The 22,993-nt window shown below is 38.2% G+C and overlaps 2 protein-coding genes across 2 annotated transcripts; both read right to left on the bottom strand.

Annotated features, from left to right (window-relative positions):
- Positions 1–5,879: 5,879 nt before the first annotated feature.
- LOC129653745 (putative olfactory receptor 8G3) lies at positions 5,880–6,797 on the bottom strand. The gene has a single exon (XM_055583444.1). It carries the CDS (start codon positions 6,795–6,797, stop codon positions 5,880–5,882), a length of 918 nt encoding a protein of 305 aa, XP_055439419.1.
- Positions 6,798–16,111: 9,314 nt separating this feature from the next.
- On the bottom strand, positions 16,112–17,044 carry LOC129653746 (putative olfactory receptor 8G3). Its single transcript, XM_055583445.1, has one exon. It carries the CDS (start codon positions 17,042–17,044, stop codon positions 16,112–16,114), a length of 933 nt encoding a protein of 310 aa, XP_055439420.1.
- Between the last annotated feature and the right edge of the window lie 5,949 nt (positions 17,045–22,993).

Raw genomic sequence — 22,993 nt, forward strand, 5'->3', positions numbered from 1 at the left:
GGGCCTTAGAAAGCATCACTATGAACAAAGCTAGTGGAGGTGATGACATTGCAGTTGAGCTATTTCAAATCTTGAATGATGATGCTGTGAAAGTGCTGCACTCAATATGCCAGCAAATTTGGAAAACTCAGCAGTGGCCAGGACTGGAAAAGGTCAGTCTTCATTCCAATCCCAAAGAAAGACAATGCAAAGAATGCTCAAACTAACACTCAATTGCACTCATCTCTGACCTAGGAACATTGCACCAAGAATGGATTTGGCAATTTGAGCTTCATGGTTAAAGTCCTGGCAGTCAGATAATTATTCATATTTCCAAAATATAATAATGGCTTTTGAAGACAAACACTAAGGGTCATTTATGATGTGTGTGTGTGTTTTTTTTTAAATAGTCATGTATTTTGCATATGTTCTCCATAGAATTCAAAGACAGTGGGGATATGAATTAGTAGAATATATGCAAAATACAAGTAGAAATTTTAATGACCATTAGTCAACAGTTACATTAAATAGTTGGTGTATTTTTATAAAGACCAATGTGTTACATTAACTAGCAACAGTTACATTAACTAGTTAGTGTAGATTTTTTTTTAAAGACCAATGTGTTTTTAGTTTAAATTTATGAAGAAGTTTTAGTTCAGTTCAGTCACTCAGTCACGTCTGACTCTTTGTGACCCCATGGACTGCAGCACGCTGGGATTCCCTGTCCATCACCAATTCCTGGAGCTTACTCAAACTCATGTCCATCGAGTCGGTGATGCCAAGATTAGTAGGATCACAAAAATGGAAACTCATGTTCTTACTTAAGGCTCAAGCAATATTTGGATTAGTGTGCTCAAACTGAGGCACAATACTTTATGTGATGGGGAAAAACTAGACAGCTTCATAAAAATAATATAGAAATATGCATTTTAGAATGACTGAAATAGCTGAAGACCTTTTTTTAGCAGAGCAAAACCGCACATGGCACATAACAGTCATCTCAATGTTAAATGCATTGACTTATTTTAAAGGTATGTCTTTGTATGTCTTAAGAGATTGAAGTAACACTAACTGCTTGAAACTGTAGGTTTGATGCATGACACTGGTTGCTTGGGGCTGGTGCACTGGGATGACCCAGAGGGATGATATGGGGAGGGTGGAGAGAGGGGGGTTCGGGATGGGGAACACGCGTATACCTGTGGCAGATTCATGTTGATGTATAGCAAAACCAATACAATATTGTAAAGTAATTAACCTCCAATTAAAATAAATAAATTTATATTTAAAAAAAAGAAACTGTGGGGAGAAATATTTGGTTCCACAACAAAGGTTTAACATTCCAATCATCAGGCAGACCATGATCTTATAGTCAAAATGTTTGTGGTTGTTCTCAGTGGTCAATTGCATAGCAAATATTGTTTAAAGATAAGAGCACCTGGTTGAATTCAATTACATTTAGCATTTATTCCAGTTCCCAAATTTCATGATTTCATAATTCTTATTGGTTATGATACTAAGTTACACAGTAGTGAATTGAAAATTTAATTCAACATCATACTTGCTGTCTGACCTGGGGATAATCCCTTCTACTCTTCAACTCTCTGAAAAACAAGAACTTAAATATCTGTTTTGTTTGAAAACTAAATTAAATGTTGCTTACTTGTTTCTTTTTTTTTTTCTGATGATCCAATGGATGTTGGCAATTTGATCTCTTGTTCCTCTGCCTGTTCTAAATGCAGCTTGAATATCTGGAAGTTCACGCTTCAGGTTCTGCTGAAGCCTGGCTTGGGGAATTTTTTAGCATTACTTTGCTAGCATGAGATTAGTGCAATTGTGTGGTAGTTTGAGCATTCTTTGGCATTGCCTTTCTTTGGGATTGGAATGAAAACTGACCGTTTCCAGTCCAGTGGCCAGTGCTGAGTTTTCCAAACTTGCTGGCATATTGAGTGCAGCACTTTCACAGCATCATCTTTTAAGATATGAAATAGCTCAACTGGAATTCCATCACATTCACTAGCTTTCAGTAGCTTTCTTCGTAGTGATGCTTCCTAAGGCCCACTTGATTTCGCATTCCGGATGTCTGGCTCTAGGTGAGTGATCACACCATCGTGGTTATCTGGGTCATAAAGATCTTTTTTGTATAGTTCTTCTGTGTATTCTTGCCACCTCTTCTTAATATCTTCTGCTTCTGCTAGGTTCATACCATTTTTGTCTTTCATTGTGCCCATCTTTGTATGAAATGTTCCCTTGGTATCTCTAATTTTCTTGAAGAGTTCTCCAGTTTTTCCCATTCTATTGTTTTCCTCTATTTCTTTGCATTGATCACTGAGGTAGGCTTTCTTATTTCTCCTTGTCATTCTTTGGAACTCTGCATTCACATGGGTACATCTTTCCTTTTCTCCTTGGCCTTTTGCTTCTCTTCTTTCCTCAGCTATTATAAGGCCTTCTCAGACAACCATTTTGCCTTTTTTCATTTTTTTTTTCTTGAGGATGGTCTTGAACACTGTCTCCTGTAAAATGTTACGAACCTCTGTTCATAGTTCTTCAGGCACTCTGTCTATCAGATCTAATCCCTTGAATCTATTTGCCACTTCCAGTGTATAATCATAAGGGATTTGATATAGGTCATACCTCAATGGAGAAGGCAATGGCACCCCACTCCAGTACTCTTGCCTGGAAAATCCCATGGATGAAGGACCCTGGTGGGCTGTAGCCCACGGGGTCGCTAAGAGTCGGACACGACTGATCGACTTCACTTTCACTTTTCACTTTCATGCACCGGAGAAGGAAATGGCAACCCACTCCAGTGTTCTTGCCTGCGGAATCCTAGGGATGGGGTAGCCTGGTGGGCTTCCATCTATGGGGTTGCACAGAGTCGGACACGACTGAAGTGACTTAGCAGTAGCAGTAGCATACCTCAATGGTCTAGAGGTTTTCTCTACTTTAATTTAAGTCAGAATTTGGCAATAAGCAGTTCAAAATATGAGCCACAGTCAGCTCTGGGTCTTTCTTTTTTTTCTGACTGTATAGTGCGTCTCTATCTTTGGCTGCAAAGACTACAGTCAATCTGATTTCAGCATTGACCATCTGGTGATGTCCACATGTAGAGTCTTCTCTTGTGTTGTTGGAAAAGGGTGTTTGCTATGACCAATGCGTTCTCTTGGCAAAACTCTATAAGCCTTTGCCCTGCTTCATTCTGAACTCCAAGGCCACATTTGCCTGCTTTATTGACTATGTAAGAGCCTTTGACTGTGTGGATCACAACAAACTGTGGAAAATTCTTAAAGAGATGGGAATACCAGACCACTTCACCTGCCTCCTGAGAAATCTGTATGCAGGTCAAGAAGCAAAGTTAGAACTAGACATGGAACAACAGACTGGTTCCAAATTGGGAAAGGAGTACATCAAGTCTGTATACTGTCACCCTGCTTATTTAACTTATATGCAGAGTACATCATGAGAAATGCTGGGCTGGAAGAAGCACAAGCTGGAAGCAAGATTGCTGGGAGAAATATCAATAACCTCAAATATGCAGATAAGACCACCATTATGGCAGAAAGTGAAGAGAAACTAAAAAGCCTCTTAATGAAAGTGAAAGAGGAGGGTGAAAAAGTTGGCTTAAAGCTCAATATTCAGAAAACAAAGATCATGGCATCTGGTCCCATCACTTCATGGGAAAGAGTTGGTGAAACAGTGGAAACAATGAGAGACTTTATATTTGGGGGCTCCAAAATCACTGCAGATGGTGGTTGCAGCCATGAAATTAAAAGACGCTTACTCCTTGGAAGGAAAGTTATGACCAACCTAGACAGCATGTTCAAAAGCAGAGACATTACTTTGCCAACAAAGTTCCATCTAGTCAAGGCTGTGGTTCTTCCAGTGATCATGTATGGATGTAAGAGTTGGACTGTGAAGAAAGCTGAGTGCTAAAGAATTGATTCTTTTGAACTGTGGTGTTGGAGAAGACTCTTGAGAGTCCCTAGGACTGTAAGAGATTCAACCAGTCCATACTAAAGGAGATCAGTCCTGAGTGTTCATTGGAAGGACTGATGCTGAAGCTGAAACTCCAATACTTTGGCCACCTCATGCAAAGAGTTGACTCATTGGAAAAGTCCCTGATGCTGGGAGGCATTGGGGGCAGAAGGAGAAGGGGTGACAGAGGATGAGATGGCTGGATGGCATCACCGACTCGATGGACATGAGTTTGGGTAAACTCTGGGAGTTAGTGACGGACAGGGAGGCCTGGCATGCTGCGATTCATGGGGGTTGCAAAGTGTTGGACAAGACTGAGTGACTGAACTGAACTGAACTGAGGTCTGTTGTTGTTCTGTCCTTAAGAGGTGTCCTACTCTTTGTGACCCCATGGACTGTAGCACAATATGCTTCCCTGTCCTGCACTATCTCCTGGAGTTTGCTCAAACAAATGTCCATTGAGTCAGTGATACTATCTAACCATCTCATGCTCTGCAGCTCCCTTCTCCTTCTGCCCTCAGTCTTTCCCCACATCAGGGTCTTTTCCAATAAGTCGGCTCTTAACTTTACAATATTGTATTGGTTTTGCCATATATCAAAATGAATCTGCCACAGGTATACATGTGTTCCCCATCCTGAGCCCTCCTCCCTCCCCATACCAGCCCTCTGGGTCGTTCCAGTGCACCAGCCCCAACATCCAGTATTGTGCATCGAACCTGGACTGGCGACTCTTCACATCAGGTGACCAAAGTATTGGAGTTTCAGCTTCAGCATCTGTCCTTCCAATGAATATTCAGGGTTGATTTTTTTGGGATTGACTGTTTTGATCTTTATTGTTCAGTGGACTCTCAAGAGTATTCTCCAGCATCACAATTCAAGAAAATATATTTTTCAGACTCAGCCTTCTTGATGGTCCAATTCTCACATCCATATATGACTACTGGAAAAAACGTAACTTTGGCTATGCAGACCTTTGTTGGCAATGTGACGTCTCTGCTTTTTAATATGCTGTCTAGGTTTGTCATAGCTTTTTTTTCCCTAGGAGCAAGTGTCTTTTAATTTTGTGGCTGCAGTCACTGTCCAAAGGGATTGTGGAGCCCAAGCAAATAAAATCTGTCACTGTTTCCTCTTATTCCCCACCGATTTTCCATGGAGTGATTGCACCAGATGACAAGATCTTAGTTTTTTGAATGTTGAGTTTAGAAAGTATTTTACCACTCAATGAGATTTATACTAGAATATAAAAAATACAAAATCACAGTTACTGACCTCATGAAATTTGAAACTTCATATTAAGGGGGTCTAATATCTATCATAATGAAACACAATATGAAAATACAACTGGAGTGAAATCAGAGAGACATACTGTGGCCGCATGATGTGAAGAGCCAACTCATTGGAAAATACCATGATGTTGGGAGAGATTGAAGGCAGGAAAAGAAGGAGAAAACAGAGGATGAGATGGTAGGATGGCATCACTGATTCAAGGGACAAGTGTTTGAGCAAAGTCTGGGAGATAGAGAAGGACAGGGAAGCCTCACGTGATGAGTTCATGTGGTCACAAACAGTCGGACATGACTGAGTGATTGAACAACAACAGAGAGAAACAGAAATTTGAATGGGTCTCCTAATGGATTCAGAATAGGGAACATTAGTTGTAACATCTTGGAATTTTTATTAATTTCAGATAATCTTCTCTATTACTTATTAGTTCTGACCTGATCTCCAAAGAATCCACCTCTCAGAGTCCGATTAATATATTTGTTGGAAAACAAGTTACTGAGACCTATTATGAAAGGATCAATTAAGGTTAGAGATTTCTCTATTAAATATATTGTAGATAATTAAGAATTGGAGAATTCTTTGGCAGTCCAAATAACTGATATGCCATCATAATATTGACTCTGTTCATATATGTTTTTCACAGTCTAAAATTTTTTTTTCAGGGCAAATTTGACATCCCTATTCCGTAGGCTATAGATCAGGGGGTTTAGCATGGGCACAATGATAGTATAAAACACAGAGGACACTTTCCCTTGGTCCATGGAGCTGACTGATGATGGCTGTAGGTACATGAATGCAGCAGATCCATAGAAAATAGCAACAGCAGCCATGTGAGAACTGCAGGTGCTGAAGGCTTTGGACCTGCCCTCCATGGAGTGGATTTGGAGGATGCTGGAAATGATGAAGATGTAGGAAGCAAGAATAACTAGAGCAGGAGTCAAAATGTTGAATGCACTCAAGAATATAACCAATAGTTCATTGACATAGATGCTGGAACAGGATAGCTCCAAGAGTGGAAAGAGATCACAGAAATAATGGTTAATGATATTGTTCTTGCAGAAAAAGAGTCTCAACATAAATCCTGTATGGATTGTGGATCCAGTGATGCCCAACATATAAACTCCCACTGTGAGAAAGAAGCAGATGTGATAAGAAATGGTGATGTTGTAAAGCAAGGGGTTGCAGATGGCAACATAGCGGTCATATGCCATTGCAGCCAACATATGACTTTCTGCAATAGCAAAAATGATGAAGAAATAAAGTTGAGTCATGCATTTGGGATAGGAGATAATATTCTTCTCTGTCACAAAGTTCACCAGCATTTTGGGGGTAATGACAGTCGACTGACAGAGATCAATAAAGGACAAGTTGGTGAGGAAATAGTACATGGGGGTGTGCAGGTGAGAACTGAGCCCAATCAGTGTGATCATGCCCAGGTTCCCCATCACCGTGACCACATAGATTCCTAGGAAGAGGAGGAAAAGGGGCAGCTGGAGTTGTGGCTGATCTGTGAGCCCAGCGAGGATAAACTCAGTCACTGAGGAGTGATTTCCGGGGTCCATTTTCTTCTCAGTCCCTTCTATATTTAAAGAGAAAATGAGAATATTTTATGCCTGTGTGTGCATGTGTGTGAGTGTCTGTGTGCATGTGTGTACGTGTGAGTGGGTGTTGGGGAGAGTAATTCTGGGTAAGTCATTGTTCAATCTCTCACCAAAGAAGACTCATAATGCAGTGATCTCTTGAGACAATGATGTTAGTTGAACCAGAGAAAAAAATAAAAATAAAATTAATTATTTTATAATTAAGATACTTCATAACATTTTAAGAGAAAATACCAATTTCTAGATTTTTAAAATAAGAGTGAATATTACTATTGTTACTTCTGAGGACTTTTTCTTTCTTTCCATATTCTTTATGTATGTATTAATAATACTCATGTAAAATGCATTGGAGAAGGAAATGGCAACCCACTCCAGTGTTCTTGCCTGGAGAATCCCAGGGATGGGGGAGCCTGGTGGGCTGCCGTCTATGGGGTCGCACAGAGTCGGACACGATGGAAGCAACTTAGCAGCAAAATGCGTAGTATTTTTATTTCACTCAGAATATGTGAGTAGTGTGTGCTTTTTCTAGTAAATTAACATAATTCATAAATATGAAAAGTAATTGTATTAATTTCAGATATTTTCTGTATGTGAATCATAATTCAAAATATCTGAAGGACTGGGCAACTATCTGTATCATTCCACCTGAGGTCTATTTCTTTAATGTCCCAACATCCTTCTCCCTGGACTATGACCCCAGGGGGCAGAAACATAACTGCATGGCAGACATCATCCTTATACCTCAATAGGTTTTCCAGACTCAAGAACCTTCCTCCTTTATTCTAATTTTGATAATTGGGAGTCAGAATATAATGACCCCGATATAGGTCATGTATGCCACCACTGTGACCAGGGGATCAGTGTACAAAGTTTAGTTCCTGGAATTTGCACTTCATGGTTGATGGAAAAGATGAGAAAACTATAATCCCACCCCCACCCCCAAATATGAGAAGTATTTATGAGCACAAATACTAGGTCCTGTTTATTCTGGTCTTTTTTATTAATATAATCCTGTATTTTGCAGATGTTCTCTATGGAATTCAAAGATGATAGAAATGTGGATTAGTAGAGCACATGCAAAATACAACTAGAAATTTTAATTTAAACTCAATATTTGTCAGCTGTGGAATGTGTTCTTTGTTTAAAGACCAACTCACTTTTAGTTTACATTTGTATAGATAATGAGTAGATTCTAGAAAATGGAAATTCATAATCTTACTTAAAACTTAAACAATAGTTTTTCATTAAAGATGCAATATTTTATCTGGTAGAGCAAAACTGGAAAACTAGTAAAGTAGTAAAATGATCTAAACTCTGCCATATTAGAATGGTCAGAATAACTAAGGATGTTTTTCTAGCAAAATTAAAACCCGTGTGACACCTGACAGGTATAGTTCAACATGTTGGTTTGTTCAAGAGTTATTGGGCTCATTTTATATGTCATCAATAGAATGAAGTAAAAATAATTGCTTAAAACTATTGGAAAAATATTTGGTTTCACAACAAAACAAACACTCCAACTATCAAAATACCCAGATCTTTCAGGGAAAATGTTGATTTCATCTTAAATAAATAGTTACTTAGCAGGAATTATTAATAACAGTAAGCACCTGATTGGAGAAGGCAATGGCACCCCACTCCAGTACTCTTGCTTGGAAAATCCCATGGACGGAGGAGCCTGGTGGGCTGCAGTCCATGGGGTCGCTAAGAGTCGGAAACGACTGAGCGACTTCACTTTGACTTTTCACTTTCATGCACTGGAGAAGGAAATGGCAACCCACTCCAGTGTTCTTGCCTGGAGAATCCCAGGGATGGGGGAGCCTGGTGGGCTGCCGTCTATGAGTTCGCACAGAGTCGGACACGACTGAAGCGACTTAGCAGCAAGCACCTGATTCTTGGATTAAATAATCTTTAACATCTCAGTTTCACTGTTTCATGATTTTATAATTCTTTAAAAATCTGCCTGCAATGCAGGAGACAGAGGAGAATCCCTCTGTCTCAAACCAGGAATCACAGGTTTGATCCTTGTGTTGGGAAGATCCACTGGAGGATGAAATGGCAACCCAATCTAGTATTCTTACCTGGAGAAGCCCATAGACAGAGGAGTCTGGCAGGTTATTGTCTATGAGGTCACAAAGAGTTGGACATGACTTAGTGACTAAACACTCACACATAAGCCCTGATAGCAAGTTAGAATTAGTGGATTGAAGTGTCCATGAGCTCCATACTTACCACAAGACCTTGAGATAATCAGATCTGCTCTCCAACTCTGAAAAAGCAAAAATCTGTTTCATGTGAAAATTAAGTAAAATGATTCTCACAAAGAGCTTAGCCCAGTTCCTGGCTCTTGGTAAGAAAATGTCAATGTTATTTTACTGTTAACTTATTCAGCTTCTCCCTATAATATGCTTTATTTGACCAGCATTTTTATTCTTTAATCATGGCCAGAATTTTAAGTTTTCTTATCCTTAGAACATCTTCTTGTTGCTCCTTTCTACATTAATACATATAATAATATAGAGATTTGAAATATTTTACTGAATATTAACTTCTTAAATTATGAATATTTTCCATGGTCTCCAAATAAAGTCAAGCGAAATTTGTCATTTCTAGATTCACATCATCTGACAAGAAAAATTTTCTTTATGATGTTCCAACAGGTATCACAAGTTTTAATTATTTCACAAAAGAACATAATAAGCTTCCATTTTTGACTCATCAAATTCCTTTAGCTCGTCTCACTCTATGCCCTTTATCTTATAAAATGTATTTGATTTTGAAGACCCTTTAGTTAAGGACTTTAACAGTGGAAGCCCCAGTTAATAAGAAAATTTTCTATGTGCCCATGAATATATTTTTATGTTATATTTAGTACATAAATAAATCTGCATCAATTATTATGGCTTATTTATTGATTTTTCTTCAGCACTAGAGTGTTTTGTTTACTCAATACAATGTTTGGCATGGTGCCTTACATACAGCAAGCATCAATAAACATGAGCTTTTAAAAAAATCATTTGAAAGATGCTTAGCTGCATGTTAATATAGACTCCACATAAGTGAACAAAATTGTCACACTAGCTCTGTCAAAGGGAGTAGAGAAGGAAGTGTTGGTTACAATTTTATTCAGCCATGGACAGTAAATTGTCCTTGCTTGTAAGGTAGTCTTTGCTCATTTGCTCTTGTTTAGCCACTTGTTCGTGTCTGATTCTTTGCAAGGACTATAGCACGGACTGTACATGCTAGGCTTGTACAGTCCATAGACTGTAGCATGCTAGGCTTCCCTGTCCTTCACCATCTCCCAGAATTGCACAAACTCATGTCCATTGAATCAGTGATGCCATTCAACCATCTCATCCTCTCCTTGCTCGTAATGTAGTGTGAATATTAGAGTGAGGACAGATAGCTATTTAAAAAAGAAAGAAAGGAAGAAAAACTTTCTGCGTTTGTAATTGCACTTGGAGGAAGCCATAGAGGGCTTGCCAGGTGGCTCTAGTGGTAAAGAACGTGCCTGCCAACGCAGGTAGATGTAAGAGATACAGGTTCTATCCCTGGGTTAAAAAAATCCCCTAAAAAAGGGCATGGCAGCCCACTCCAGTATTCTTGTCTGGAGGATCCCATGGGCAGAGGAGCCTGGTGGGCTATAGTCCATGGGGTCACAAAAAGTTGGACACAACTGAAGTGATTTAGCACAGAGCCACAGTTGAAGATCTAAAATCATAAAAGTCAGGGCTGGGATTCAGACACACAGTCCTTGTTCCCTAAAATTTCAGAGTTATGTGTTTCTCCCCAACGTCTCTGAAGGGCGGGGGGATCTGATGTTGCTGGTCGTTAGTTCTGAATACTAACCTTGCAGGTGTTAGGTGCTGAGGTGTCACAGACTAATAGCCTCCATGAAAATGATACGTCACTGGTCCTGACCTCTGACGAAAGTAACGGCTCTCAGTAAAGATCAGTTGATATGAATGATAATTTTATACTCTGCATATTGATTCTTAGAGCCTAATTAGGAAAAATGAGAGTGAACTCCCATTAGGTTCATATCCCATAAGTATCAACTCTTGGGAAAAGAAGCAGTTAGAATTTTGCTTCTCCCCCTTTGGCCCTCATGTGTCTAATAGTGTCATGTAGCTGTGATTCAGTGCTCTTGTTGGATTCTGTATTGTAAACAAGGATGTGACAGACCAAGTTTGTTAGAGCTCCAGTGAGTTTCATGTCCACCTATCAATAAAGTAATTTCCCACTAGGTGAAAATGAGAAAATCGAGGGAAACAAACTTTATAGGTAAGATGTGAAAGCTTTTTTTTTTCATGTACAATACTAATTGTGCTTAAATATTATGATGTACTCAGAAAGCAAAAATACTTTTATTATTTTAGTATCCATGAGGAATTGGGAGTGTACCTGATAATAGAGTGATCAGAAATGCATGGAGAATTAAATACTGGTATTTAGTTTAGAAAGGTGTGTAAGGCTGAAAAGGGAGAATGGAGTGAAGAAGTCATTTCAGGATGGAAAAGCAGCATGCCAAGGTCATAGGGATGAACCCAACAATGCTGAGATCTTACAGAACTACCTGGAACAACTTAAGAGCTTTGTAGTAGATACGAGCAGTTATGAAAATAGTAGTATATTTTAATTATGCCCTACACATTTTATTTTAAGCAATTTCATATTGTCATCCTCCTCAGATGCACTGTTAAATTCAAATGTTGACTCTAGATGGAACAACATACAGTTGTTTAGGACTAAATGTAAATACTGAAAGAGTGCAGGAGATTGCTGGTTTTTCCTAATTTTCCTTCTCCCATTTTTCCTCAATAATAAATTTCCCGAATCTTAGTTGGGTGCATGGCTATCTAGACACCTCGGTATTTTCTGTTTTAAAAAAATAATTTATTTATTTTCATTGGAGGCTAATTACTTTACAATATTGTGGTGGTTTTTGCCAAACATCGACATGAATCAGCCAGGGGCACACATGTGTTCCCCATCCTGAACCCCCCTCCCACCTCCCTCCCCAGCCCATCCCTCTGGGTCATCCCAGTGCACCAGCCCTGAGCACCCTGTCTCATGCATTGAACCTGGACTGGTGATCTATTTCACATATGGTAATATACATGTTTCAATGCTATGCTCTCAAATCAGCCCACCCTCGCCTTCTCCCAGAGTCCAAACGACTGTTCTTTATATCTGTGTCTCTTCTGTCTTGCATACAGGGCTATCGTTACCATCTTTCTAAATTGCATATATATTTGTTAGTATACTGTATGGGTGTTTTTCTTTCTGACTTGCTTCACTGTGTTTAATAGGTATTTTCTTAGCCTCTCTTCCAGCTAAGCTTGATCGCCTGGCCAAATTGCACCAAAGGGAAATAGGAAGAGGTAAGTTCTATCACTTCAAGTGGTGGTCTTCAAGTTAGGGGACGTTTCCTTTCCTTCCACATCTTTTCTTCTGATGGCTGAGGGATGAAGATGCAAGATCTGTCTGGAGCTATTGTCTGAGACCAAGAGATGGATGGAAGCTAGATGTTGTAGCAGATCACAATTTAAAAGAAGTTTATGTGCCGCAGTGAGCCACTGAACCAGTCCTGAAGATCTTTAAGGCATCATGGTGCATGTATGTGTGTGGGAGTGTGTGTGATGTACAGTGAAACCTAATTGCAGCTAAGTTTAATTGCAATTAATTTTGACAATAAAAAGAAATGCAAACTAAAGATCCTGGAGCATGCTAATTGTACATCAAGAACAGGTGTTTTTTTTTTTTTTTTCTTTTTCCTTATTTTTGTAAAGAAATTAATATAGGGTTGAATCCAAGTTAATGAGAATAAATTCTGTATGGAACATTATTTAAGTCCATCAGAGTGCCTACTTTAGAATGCATTTACTCAGTTATGCTGTTTTCAATTACTAAAACATTTGAAAATATCTACTGCCATAATAATGTTTAACAAATCTTATGTATTCATTAAAATCTTTCTCATTTGTAGTAGCTCTCCAAGTCCTTGATTTCTATTTTTTGTGTTTGGAAATACTCTGATATCTATTCTAATATGTTAATACCACATCTTCCACTAGTTCTCAGATTGAGATCCATAACCCTGCAGATCCATAGAAAATTCCTAAGGAGGCTTAAAAGTTTTACCTTTCTTAGTCCTTTTAAAGTTTGTGTGTGTTAGGACTTCCCTGGTGACTCAGACAGTAAAGAATCTCCTGCAAAGCAGGAAACCCAGGTTCAATCCCTTGGTCAGGAACATCCCCTGGAGAAGGAAATGGCAACCCACTCCAGTATTCTTGCCTGGAGAATTCCATGGACAGAAGACCTGGTGGGCTACAGTCCATGGGGTCACAAAGAGTTGGACAGGACCGAGTGACACACACACATTCACATTTTAAATTTTGTAACACTTTTTAAAGTTTTAAATATTTATAAATGCTTGAAAACAAAAAAATTTTCATAGTCATTTTCATATATGAAACATCAATGTAAGAAATTTACTAGCTGTTTTTTGATTAATGTGTAGTGTACTAAAATAGAAATATACGTGGGTGCTCGGGTTCAAAGAAATAACATACGGAACTCACATTCTCCCATGGATACAATGAATTTAGAGCTACATAGAAAATAATTTCCTGTGGGGTGGTTTTTGGGGAGAGGAGGACTAGTTGATCAATTCTTACACGTTGGGCAAACAAGAAAAGGCCACACTGAAGTGGATATGAGAGGCTGAGACACAATCTTGTCATAAACCACAGCTCGCTGCAACAAACCACAGTCAGCATAACTCAGAACCCTGAGCCTCTGCTTGAGGAGCTAACAGCTTGAACCCCACATCTGGCACCACGACTGTTAAGACCTGAACCAAATAGAGAAGTCCACAAAACATTTAGCAGGAAAGTCAGCAGGGCTTGTGATCATGAGACCCACAATGCTATAGTGACACGAGAAACAGTTCTTAAAAAAAAAAGTTCAATTTTTTGGTCTGCTGGGCCTTCATTGTTGCCTGCAGGTTCAGTAGTTGTGGTGCACAGGTTTCTCTAGTTGCAGCATTTGGGCTTTGTTGCCCTGTGACATGGGAATCTTGGTTCCCTGAGTAGGGATTGAATCCATTGGATCCTGAACCCAGTGGACCGCCAGGGACATCCCTGAGAAACCGTTCTTAAACCTCACATTCAGGTAGACTGACCCACCCCAGAGCTCAGCTCAAGGCAACTCACTTTTAGAAAAGCACCTGGGCTTTTTGTGAAAGAGGCTTTTTTGCTTATTTTTAAGCATAGGCAAGAGGAATAGGCATCTAAGGAGACACACATTGAGAGCTTATTGAAATACTCTCTGGGATATAGGCAACAGGGCAGTAGGTCAGCACTCTTCCTGTCCCTCACTCAAGCTTCCAGTTATCTCCTGGAAAGGAGATCATACTCTTGTCTGGAACCCTGACTTTTGTGGCTGCAGCTCAGAGGACTGTTCATTGGAAGTACTGATGTTGAAGCTGAAACTCCAATACTCTGGCCCCTGATGCAAAGAGCCGAATCATTGGACAAGATCCTGATGCTGGGATTAAAGGCAGGAGGAGAATGGGAAGACAGAGGACGAAATGGTTGGATGGCATCACTGACTCAATGGACATGAGTTTGAGCAAACTCAGGGCCATAGTGAAGGACAAGGAAGCCCGATGTGCTGCAGTTCATGGAGTTGCAGAGTCAGACATGTCTTAGCAACTGAACAATCACAGCTCAGAGGACACCGCTAGGTCACCTGGCTGTGGTCATCAACCAGGCTTGTACAGTTGAATCTCAGGATTAAACTGATGGAGAAAGAGCTCAGAAATGGGAAGAATTTAACCAGGCCTTTAATAAATAATTTATAAAAAATTACTAAGAGATCATAAGAGCCATTGTTTTAATTCTATCAGTTCATCTGTACTTGTTATATCAGATAAGATAGCACACTAGCCAAAGAACATCAATCTGGCAAATAAGATGATTTGAATTGGGAAGAGACAGAAAACACCGAGTATTTAGAATATCATGCAAATTCATAGATACGAGACGTTAAATGAGATACAATAAAACAACATAGGAGAAAAGATATTTCAAAGGTGCAACTGACATGAAATGGTGATTATTTGTAAGTTATAGGAGGAAAGAGCATGAACCATATGACAGGGATACAGCTTAGCTCAGATGTTGGCTTTCATGAGCAACTGCTTTCATAAATAGCTATTTCTTGTCTAAAGATAAGACAATATTGTTGAGGCTGTTTTATAAAATTACTGCTACATATTGCTTTATTATATCAAGTATAACAATTGAATCTCTAATGTGTGCTCAGTTGCTCAGTCGTGTCCAACTCTTTGAAGCCCCAAGGACTCTAACCTGCCAGACTCCTCTCTCCATGGAATTTTGCAAGCAAGAATACTGGAGTGGGTTGCCACTTCCTACTCCCAGGGATCTTCCCTGACCAGGGATCAAAACTTCATATCTTATGTCTCCTGCATTGGCAGGCATATTCTTTACCAATAGCATCACCTGGAAAGCCCCAAGTCTCTGAGACTCAAATGACTGTTTTGCTTTGATGAAGTCAGGTTTGAATATTTTTGATTATTTTCATGATATCAGGAGAAATAAATAGGAAAAAAGTATGAAAGAGGTCTGGAGGAAAGAAACTCAGTCTTATAGGGAACTGAGGTTGCTTTATGTATAGAAGAAAATTCCTAGGGAGGCTTTAGATCTGCCCACAATTACCTGGGGCCAAAAGATAACTTTGAGTAAAATCATGGGTTCTGGAGCCAAACCCTCCACATCCTATCATTTTTTATGTTTGAGACCATGACATTTACTCATGGTCCCAAACTAAATGCCTTTCAATTTCATTTTCCTCCTCAGAGAAATAATAGTATGATGTACTTATATAATACTGTGAATATCAAATAAAGTTATCCATTTAAATTCTGGACATTGTGTTTTATACAAAATTATATGGATTACTACGATTAACGTCAAAATCTTCATCTTCTTCCTCAATGTTTTTCTTCTGGTTTGGATTATCACTAAAAATAAAACTAAGACCACTTTATTTTCTGGTGTTTTTTACTTTATTCATAATCACAGCCTATGATTTTACATATAAATATTACAATATAGGTTCAAGAAGTGGCCTGGATAAAATCTTGGAGATGTGTTATATAGGCAAGTATGATTGCTTTTTTCATATCCAATAAGCTTAATACATAATATATCTTAGTGAATCAAATGACTGATATGACATCATTATATTCATATACACTTCCCACTGTCTACAATTTTTTTCAGGGCGAATTTGACATCCCTATTTCGTAGACTATAGATCAGAGGGTTTAGCATGGGCACGATGATAGTGTAAAACACAGAGGACACTTTCTCTTGGTCCATGGAGCTCACAGATGAAGGCTGCAGGTACATGAATGTTGCAGATCCATAGAAAACAGAAACAGCTGAGATGTGGGAACTGCAGGTGCTGAAGGCTTTGGACCTGCCCTCTGTGGAATGAATATGTAGGATGCTGGAGATGATGAAGATATATGAAGTGAAAATAGCTAAGGCAGGAGTCAAGATGTTAAATGCACTCAAGAATATAACCAATAATTCATTGACATAGATGCTGGAGCAGGATAGCTCCAAAAGTGGGAAGAGATCACAGAAATAATGGTTAACCACCTTGTTTTTGCAGAAAAGGAGTCTCAACAAAAATCCTGTGTGGACTGTGGATCCAATGATGCCTAGAATATAAACTCCCATTGTGAGAAAGAGGCAGATGTGATAAGACATGGTGATGTAAAGCAAGGGATTGCAGATGGCAACATAGCGGTCATATGCCATTACAGCCAACATGTGACACTCTGCAATAGCAAAAATGAGGAAGAAATAGAGCTGTGTCATGCATTCAGGGTAGGAGATGATGTTCTTCTCTGTCACAAAGTTCATCAGCATTTTGGGGGTAATGACAGTGGAATGACAGAGATCAATAAAGGACAAATTGGTGAGGAAATAGTACATGGGGGTGTGCAAGTGAGAACTGAGCCCTATCAGTGTGATCATGCCCAGGTTCCCCACCACCATGACCACATAGATTCCTAGGAAGAGGAGGAAAAGGGGCAGCTGGAGTCGTGGCTGTTCTGTGAGCCCAGCAAGAATGAACTCAGTCACTGAGGAGTGATTTCCAGGGTCCATTGTCCTCTCCAAGGTTCTAAGTTTAAAAATGAGAAAATGAGTGTTCATGTGTAAGAAGACGTGGTCATGTGAGTGTATTTTATGAGGGGGAGGGACGGATTCTGTGGAGCTCATTATTTGATCCCTCATCAGACAACATACATAAAGCAGAAATCTCTTGTGTCTCTCCTGCTACTTGGGGACAAATGATGATTCTGGTTGAACCAGAGAAGGAAATATAAACTTCACAACCCTTAGAATTCAAACACTTCCTCACTTTTGAAGAGAAAACACCCATTTATGGATTTTAAAAATCAGTCAGAATGAACATTGCTATTTTTATTTCTGAGGACCTTTTCTTTCTTCCCATATTCTATATGTGTATGTTATTCATACTCATATAAATTAGCATAAGATTTTTATCTCACTTGAAATAAGTAATAATGGTGTGTACTCTCTATAATTAACAGAAGATTCACTGCCCATGTGACCTTGTGTTTGTTACATCTACTCTCCAACACTCTTAAAAACAAAAACACCAAAATGCATTTTATGTGAAAATTACGTTAAAAGATTCCCACAGGGAGTTTAGTGTGATTACTTGCTGTTTGTAAGCAAATGTCTTTTCATTTTAACCTATTGAGTTTGTCTCTGTTATATCTTTCATTTGACCGATATTTTCATTTCTAAATGATGACCAGAGTTTAAAATTTTCTTTTCCCTAGCACATCTTATTGCTCCTTTCTATATACATTAACACATACAGTAAAAATGGAGATTTTAATTATTTTATTTGCTATTAGCTTTCTAAATTATCAGTATTATTTATCAATTAACAGTATTTTCCATGGTCTCTAAATATATTCAAGTCAATTTGTTTGTTATTTAAAGATGTATGTCATCTGACATACATTAGGACCTTTTTTTTTAAGGTCCTAATAGCTGTCACATGATTTAATTATTTAACAAAAAAGCATGGTGCACTGTCATTTTTGACTCATTAGACTCCTTTAGCTTTTTTCTCTTTATCCCCTTTATCCTGTGAACTAACAGTCAATATCCTTAAGTTAAGAACTTAAATAGTGGAAGCCCCAGTTAATAAAACCATTTTCTATGTGCCCCAAAATACATTTTTTATCTGGTAAAGAATTAACCTACCAATGCAGGAGACACAGTTTCAATCACTGGGTCGGGAAGATCCAGAGGAGAAGGAAATGGCAACCCACTTCAGTATTCTTGCCTGGGAAATCCCAAGGACAGAGGAGCCTGGAGGGCTATAGTCCATTGAATTACAAAGAGTAGACACAACTGAGTGACTAGACAACAACATTTTACATTTAATGCATACAAATCTGTATTTATAATTGAGAGTTATTTACTGGTCATTCTTCTGTACTAGATAATATTTGGCACCATGAGTTACATACAGAAAGTATCAACAAATAAGATATTTTAATACAATTGTTGAAAGAAGTTTAGTAAGAAGTTAACATAGACTCCATGGAAAAGGAAATGGCAACCCACTCCAGTATTCTTGCCTGGAGAAACCCATGGACAGAGGAGTCTGGCAGGCTACAGTCCATGGGGTCACAAGAGTCAGACATGACTGACTAAAACACCACCACCACCACATAAGTGAACAAAGTTCTCACAATGCCTGAGCTGAAGTTACTAAATAAAGAAATGTTGGCCATAATTTTATCCAGCAGGGACAGGTAGGTGATAAGGGAAAGTTTGCTGCTCTGGGAGTGTGACTGAGGACAGATAGAGACAGAAAAATAACTACCCACATCTGTTAGTGCACTGGGGGAGTGCTGTGGTAAAAGACCTAAAATTTTTAAATTCAAGAAGGATAAATCCTCCCCAGGCCTTCCCTGGTGGTTCAGTTGGTAAAGAATCCACCTGCAGTGCAGAAGACTAAGGTTCAGTCCCTGGGTGGGGAAGATCTCCCAGAGAAGGGAAATGGCAACCCACTCCAGTATTCTTGCCTGGAAAATTCCATGGACGGAGGAACCTGGCACGCTGCTGTCCATCGGTCACAGAGTCGGACATGATAGTGACTAACCACCACCACCTCCTCCCCAAAACTTTAGAGCTATGGGTTTCTCCCCTAACTCTGAATGGTTCTGATGATGGTGGTGGATAGTTCTGAGTACTGACCTTTCAGGATTTCTTGGTGTTGAGGTTCATAATCTAAAAGTCTCTGTTTTTGTGACTTTGCATCACTGGCCCTGACCTCTGGTGAAGCTGATGATCCTTAGCAAAGATGGTTGATATTAACAGTGATTTTATATTCTCAGTATTGATGCCAAGAGTCTGATGTGGAATAAATAATGATTCTTACTTCCCTTTGGAACCTTATCCCACAAGTATCAACTCTTGGGAAAATTAGACAATTAGAATTTCTCTCTTTTCTCCATTGCATCTCAAGTGTTTAATATGGTCACATGGATGTGGTTCATTGCTCTTGTTAGAGTAAACATTGTAAGCAAGGATGTGATAGAGTTTTTAGAGCTCCAGTGAATTTCATGTCAAGTTAATTGCAAGTTCAAAATTTCAGGAAATTACAAAGACATACACTAAAGGAGTTTTGTAAAGTGATTTTCCACAAGGGGAATAATAGATAATGAGAGAGCATCTTTTACATGTAAGCTTTAAAAGTTTCTGTTTTCATTTTCTCTATTAACTGTATTTATCAATCATGATACACCCATAAAACAAAAATGCTTTTAACATTTTAACTTGGGGACTGAATGAAAGCATCTGTTAGGTAGTGCCATAATCCCATGAGTCCTAACAAGTCTAACAAGGAAAAATAATGACTTATTTTCCTCTATTATAAGAAGTATGTTGAGAAACAATATAGAGATACATGTGTTATTGAGATTATTTTAGTTCTACATAAATTCTGAATTGTTGTATTTGCTAGGAAATAAAAATTGTATTTAATGTCTTTATTCAAAATATTTGTTAAATATTATATCGTTTTGAGGAAAAATTTACTATGAAATGTGTTGATAAAGTTTACTTTTCCAGCTTTGAGATATAATTGACATATAACATTGTATAAGCTTATTATATACAATTAATTTGATACAATTTAACATTGCAAATTGATTTCCACTATGGTTTTAGCTAACACTTCCATCATGTCACATAGTTACCATTTCCATTTTATGATAAAAATATTTAAGATTTACTCTACTAGAAACTTATAAAATGGACTTCCCTGGTGATCCAGTGGTTAAGACTCTGCACTTCCACTTCAAGGGGCTCAAGTTCAATCCCTAGTTAGGGAACTAAGATCCTACGTGCCATGTGGCCAAAAAAATTAAAAAGAAAAGACTTAAATAAAAAAAGAAACATATAATACAATATTATTAACTGTAGTCATTATTCTCTATATTAGATCCCCAGAGCTATTTATCTTACAACTGGAAGTTTGTGCTTTTTGACCTGCATCTCCTTATACCCCAATTGACCATCCGGTAAAAACCATTCTACTTTTGGTTTCTATGAGATCAGATTTGTCAGATTCCACATACAAGTGATATTATATGGTATTTGTCTTTCTTTGTTTAACTTATTTCACTTAACCTAATGTCTCTGGGTCATTCCATGTTGTTTCAAATGACAGGATTGATTTCTTTCTCATGGCTCAATAACATTCCATTGTGTATATATCCCACATACATTAGGCTGTTTCTGTATATTGGCTAATCAAAGCTTGAAAGGCTTTAAATTATTTTTGGGTATCAAATTTGAATCTGATTTTTAAGGTATTTTTGCAAATTTCTGTGAAAAAAGGGTAGCATAAACATAGGATAGAATAATCCATAAACACATAGGAAAATGTTGCTCATCAATAATTATCAGACCTTAGAACAAGAAATATGGCACAATGTAACACAGAAAATTTTCCTTACCTTTCTGATAACTTTTATAGAATACTCACAAGCATTCTTTAATGATAAGGAGTACCATAAAAGACATCATTATTGCAGTATGTGTGAGGAACCAGAAATGTGCTTGATAATAGTGTGGAGTGGTCAAAAATACATGGAGAATTAAAAACTTGCATTTGTTCTTGAAAGGTGTTTATAACTGAAAGGTGTGAAAAACTGGAAAAGAAGAATGGATTCAAGAAACTATGTCAGGACTGGAAAGCAGCAAGAATTAAGTGGCATGAATAAACTGCATTGTTGAGATATTATAGGAACTATTCCACCCAGCAGGACAAACAGTTTTCTGGCAGATCCTAATAGCTATGAAATATTAATATATTTTGCATGTTATGCATGTCATTTTAATCTCAGTTCACATTATTATTCTTTTAGATACAAAGCCAAATTCAAATGTTAACTCTAGAGAGAACAACACACAGCTTTCTAGGACTAAATACAAACGCTGAAAAGAATGGAAGACACTGTTAGTTATTCCTAATTTTCTCTTTCTTCCTCAATAATAAATGCCTTGATTCTTTGTTGGGCAGGTGGTGACATAGATACCATGGTATTTCTTCGCTCTGCTTATAGCCACCTTGGACTATATGACTGGGTCACACCAAAGGGAAATAGGAGGAGGTGAGGTCTGTCACTTCCAGGCAGTTGTCTTCAAGTTGGGGGACATTCTCTCTCCTTCCCTGTCTTTAGTTCTGATGGCTGAGGGTTAGAGATGAAGGATGAATCTGGAACTATTGTCTGAGACCAAAAGATGGGTGGAAACTAGATGTTGTAGCAGAGCAGCAATTGGTAAGCAGCTTATGTCCCCAATGAGCCACTGAAGCTGTCCTGAGTCACCTTTAGGTTTATGTACCATAGTATGTGTGTGCTTCTGTGTGTGTGATGAACAGTTACACCTAACTGTGACTAAAACAGAAGATATAAAGTAATTTTCTGAAACCCACTCCTGTGACATCCTTGAAAATGCTAATTGTACATGAGGAATTGTACATTTTTTAGAAATTAGTATATGCTTGTATGAGAACTAATGAAAGACATACTCTGTATGAGAGCTTTATCCAAGCTTATCATAGTGCCTAGTGTTAGAATATATTTATTGTATCATGTTCTTTCCATTATTAAAACAGTTTGCCCATCTGTACTGGTATCTAAAAAATCCTATGTATTTGTTAATTTTTGTCTCATCTGTAGTAGTTCTTCTTCAAATCCTTTACCTCTCATTTTTGTGGTAAAGTTTCATTTTCACTATGGAATCTGTCTGCAATCTACTCCAATATTTTAATAGCATATCTTCTACCAGTTCTCATATCACTAGAGTCAGTGCAGACATGTTTTATCTTTCTTTAATCTTTTGATCGCTTTAATGCACAAATAGAGCTTCCCAGGTGGCAGTAATGGTAGAGAATCTTCCTGCCAATGGAGGAGATGTACGAGACACAGGATTGATCCCTGAGTTGGAAAGATCCCCTGGAGGAGGAAATGGCAACCCACTCCAGTATTCTTGCCTGGAGAATCCCATGGACAAAGGTCACAGAGACTGTAGCCTAATGGTCTACAGTCCATGGGGTCACAGAGAGTCAGACACGACCGAGCATTGAGCAGCAGAAATACACAAATGCATGCTCAGAAAAAAACAAACAAAAATTCTCAGAGATATTCCTTCCTATCTTTCAGCCATCCATGTGAAAAAATGTATTCAATATTGCTTGTTTAATGCATAGAGTAATAAAATAAGTATTACACACATAAGCCTTATAAAACATATCCTAGCAACAAAAATGGAGATTGGTTTATAATGTATAAAATTCATATTAGTTACACATAAACATAGACATATATACATACACATATGTACACATATGGATAGATACACATGTATACAGAGAGTTTTTATAGGATCAAAAAGTGGAGTATGAACTTGAGGAATGATTGGTATATAGAAAGTCAAGAGGGAGTTTTCCTCTAATTCTCAGAGAGGCATAAGATTGCCTTGCACATTATGAATTTA

This window comes from Bubalus kerabau, chromosome 5 (genome assembly GCF_029407905.1).
Source record: "Bubalus kerabau isolate K-KA32 ecotype Philippines breed swamp buffalo chromosome 5, PCC_UOA_SB_1v2, whole genome shotgun sequence".
NCBI classification, from domain to species: domain Eukaryota; kingdom Metazoa; phylum Chordata; class Mammalia; order Artiodactyla; family Bovidae; genus Bubalus; species Bubalus kerabau.

Bases quoted from the DNA above. Each gene is read 5' to 3' on its own strand.
- LOC129653746 (XM_055583445.1), bottom strand. From the start codon at position 17,044: ATGGACCCTGGAAATCACTCCTCAGTGACTGAGTTCATTCTTGCTGGG.
- LOC129653745 (XM_055583444.1), bottom strand. From the start codon at position 6,797: ATGGACCCCGGAAATCACTCCTCAGTGACTGAGTTTATCCTCGCTGGG.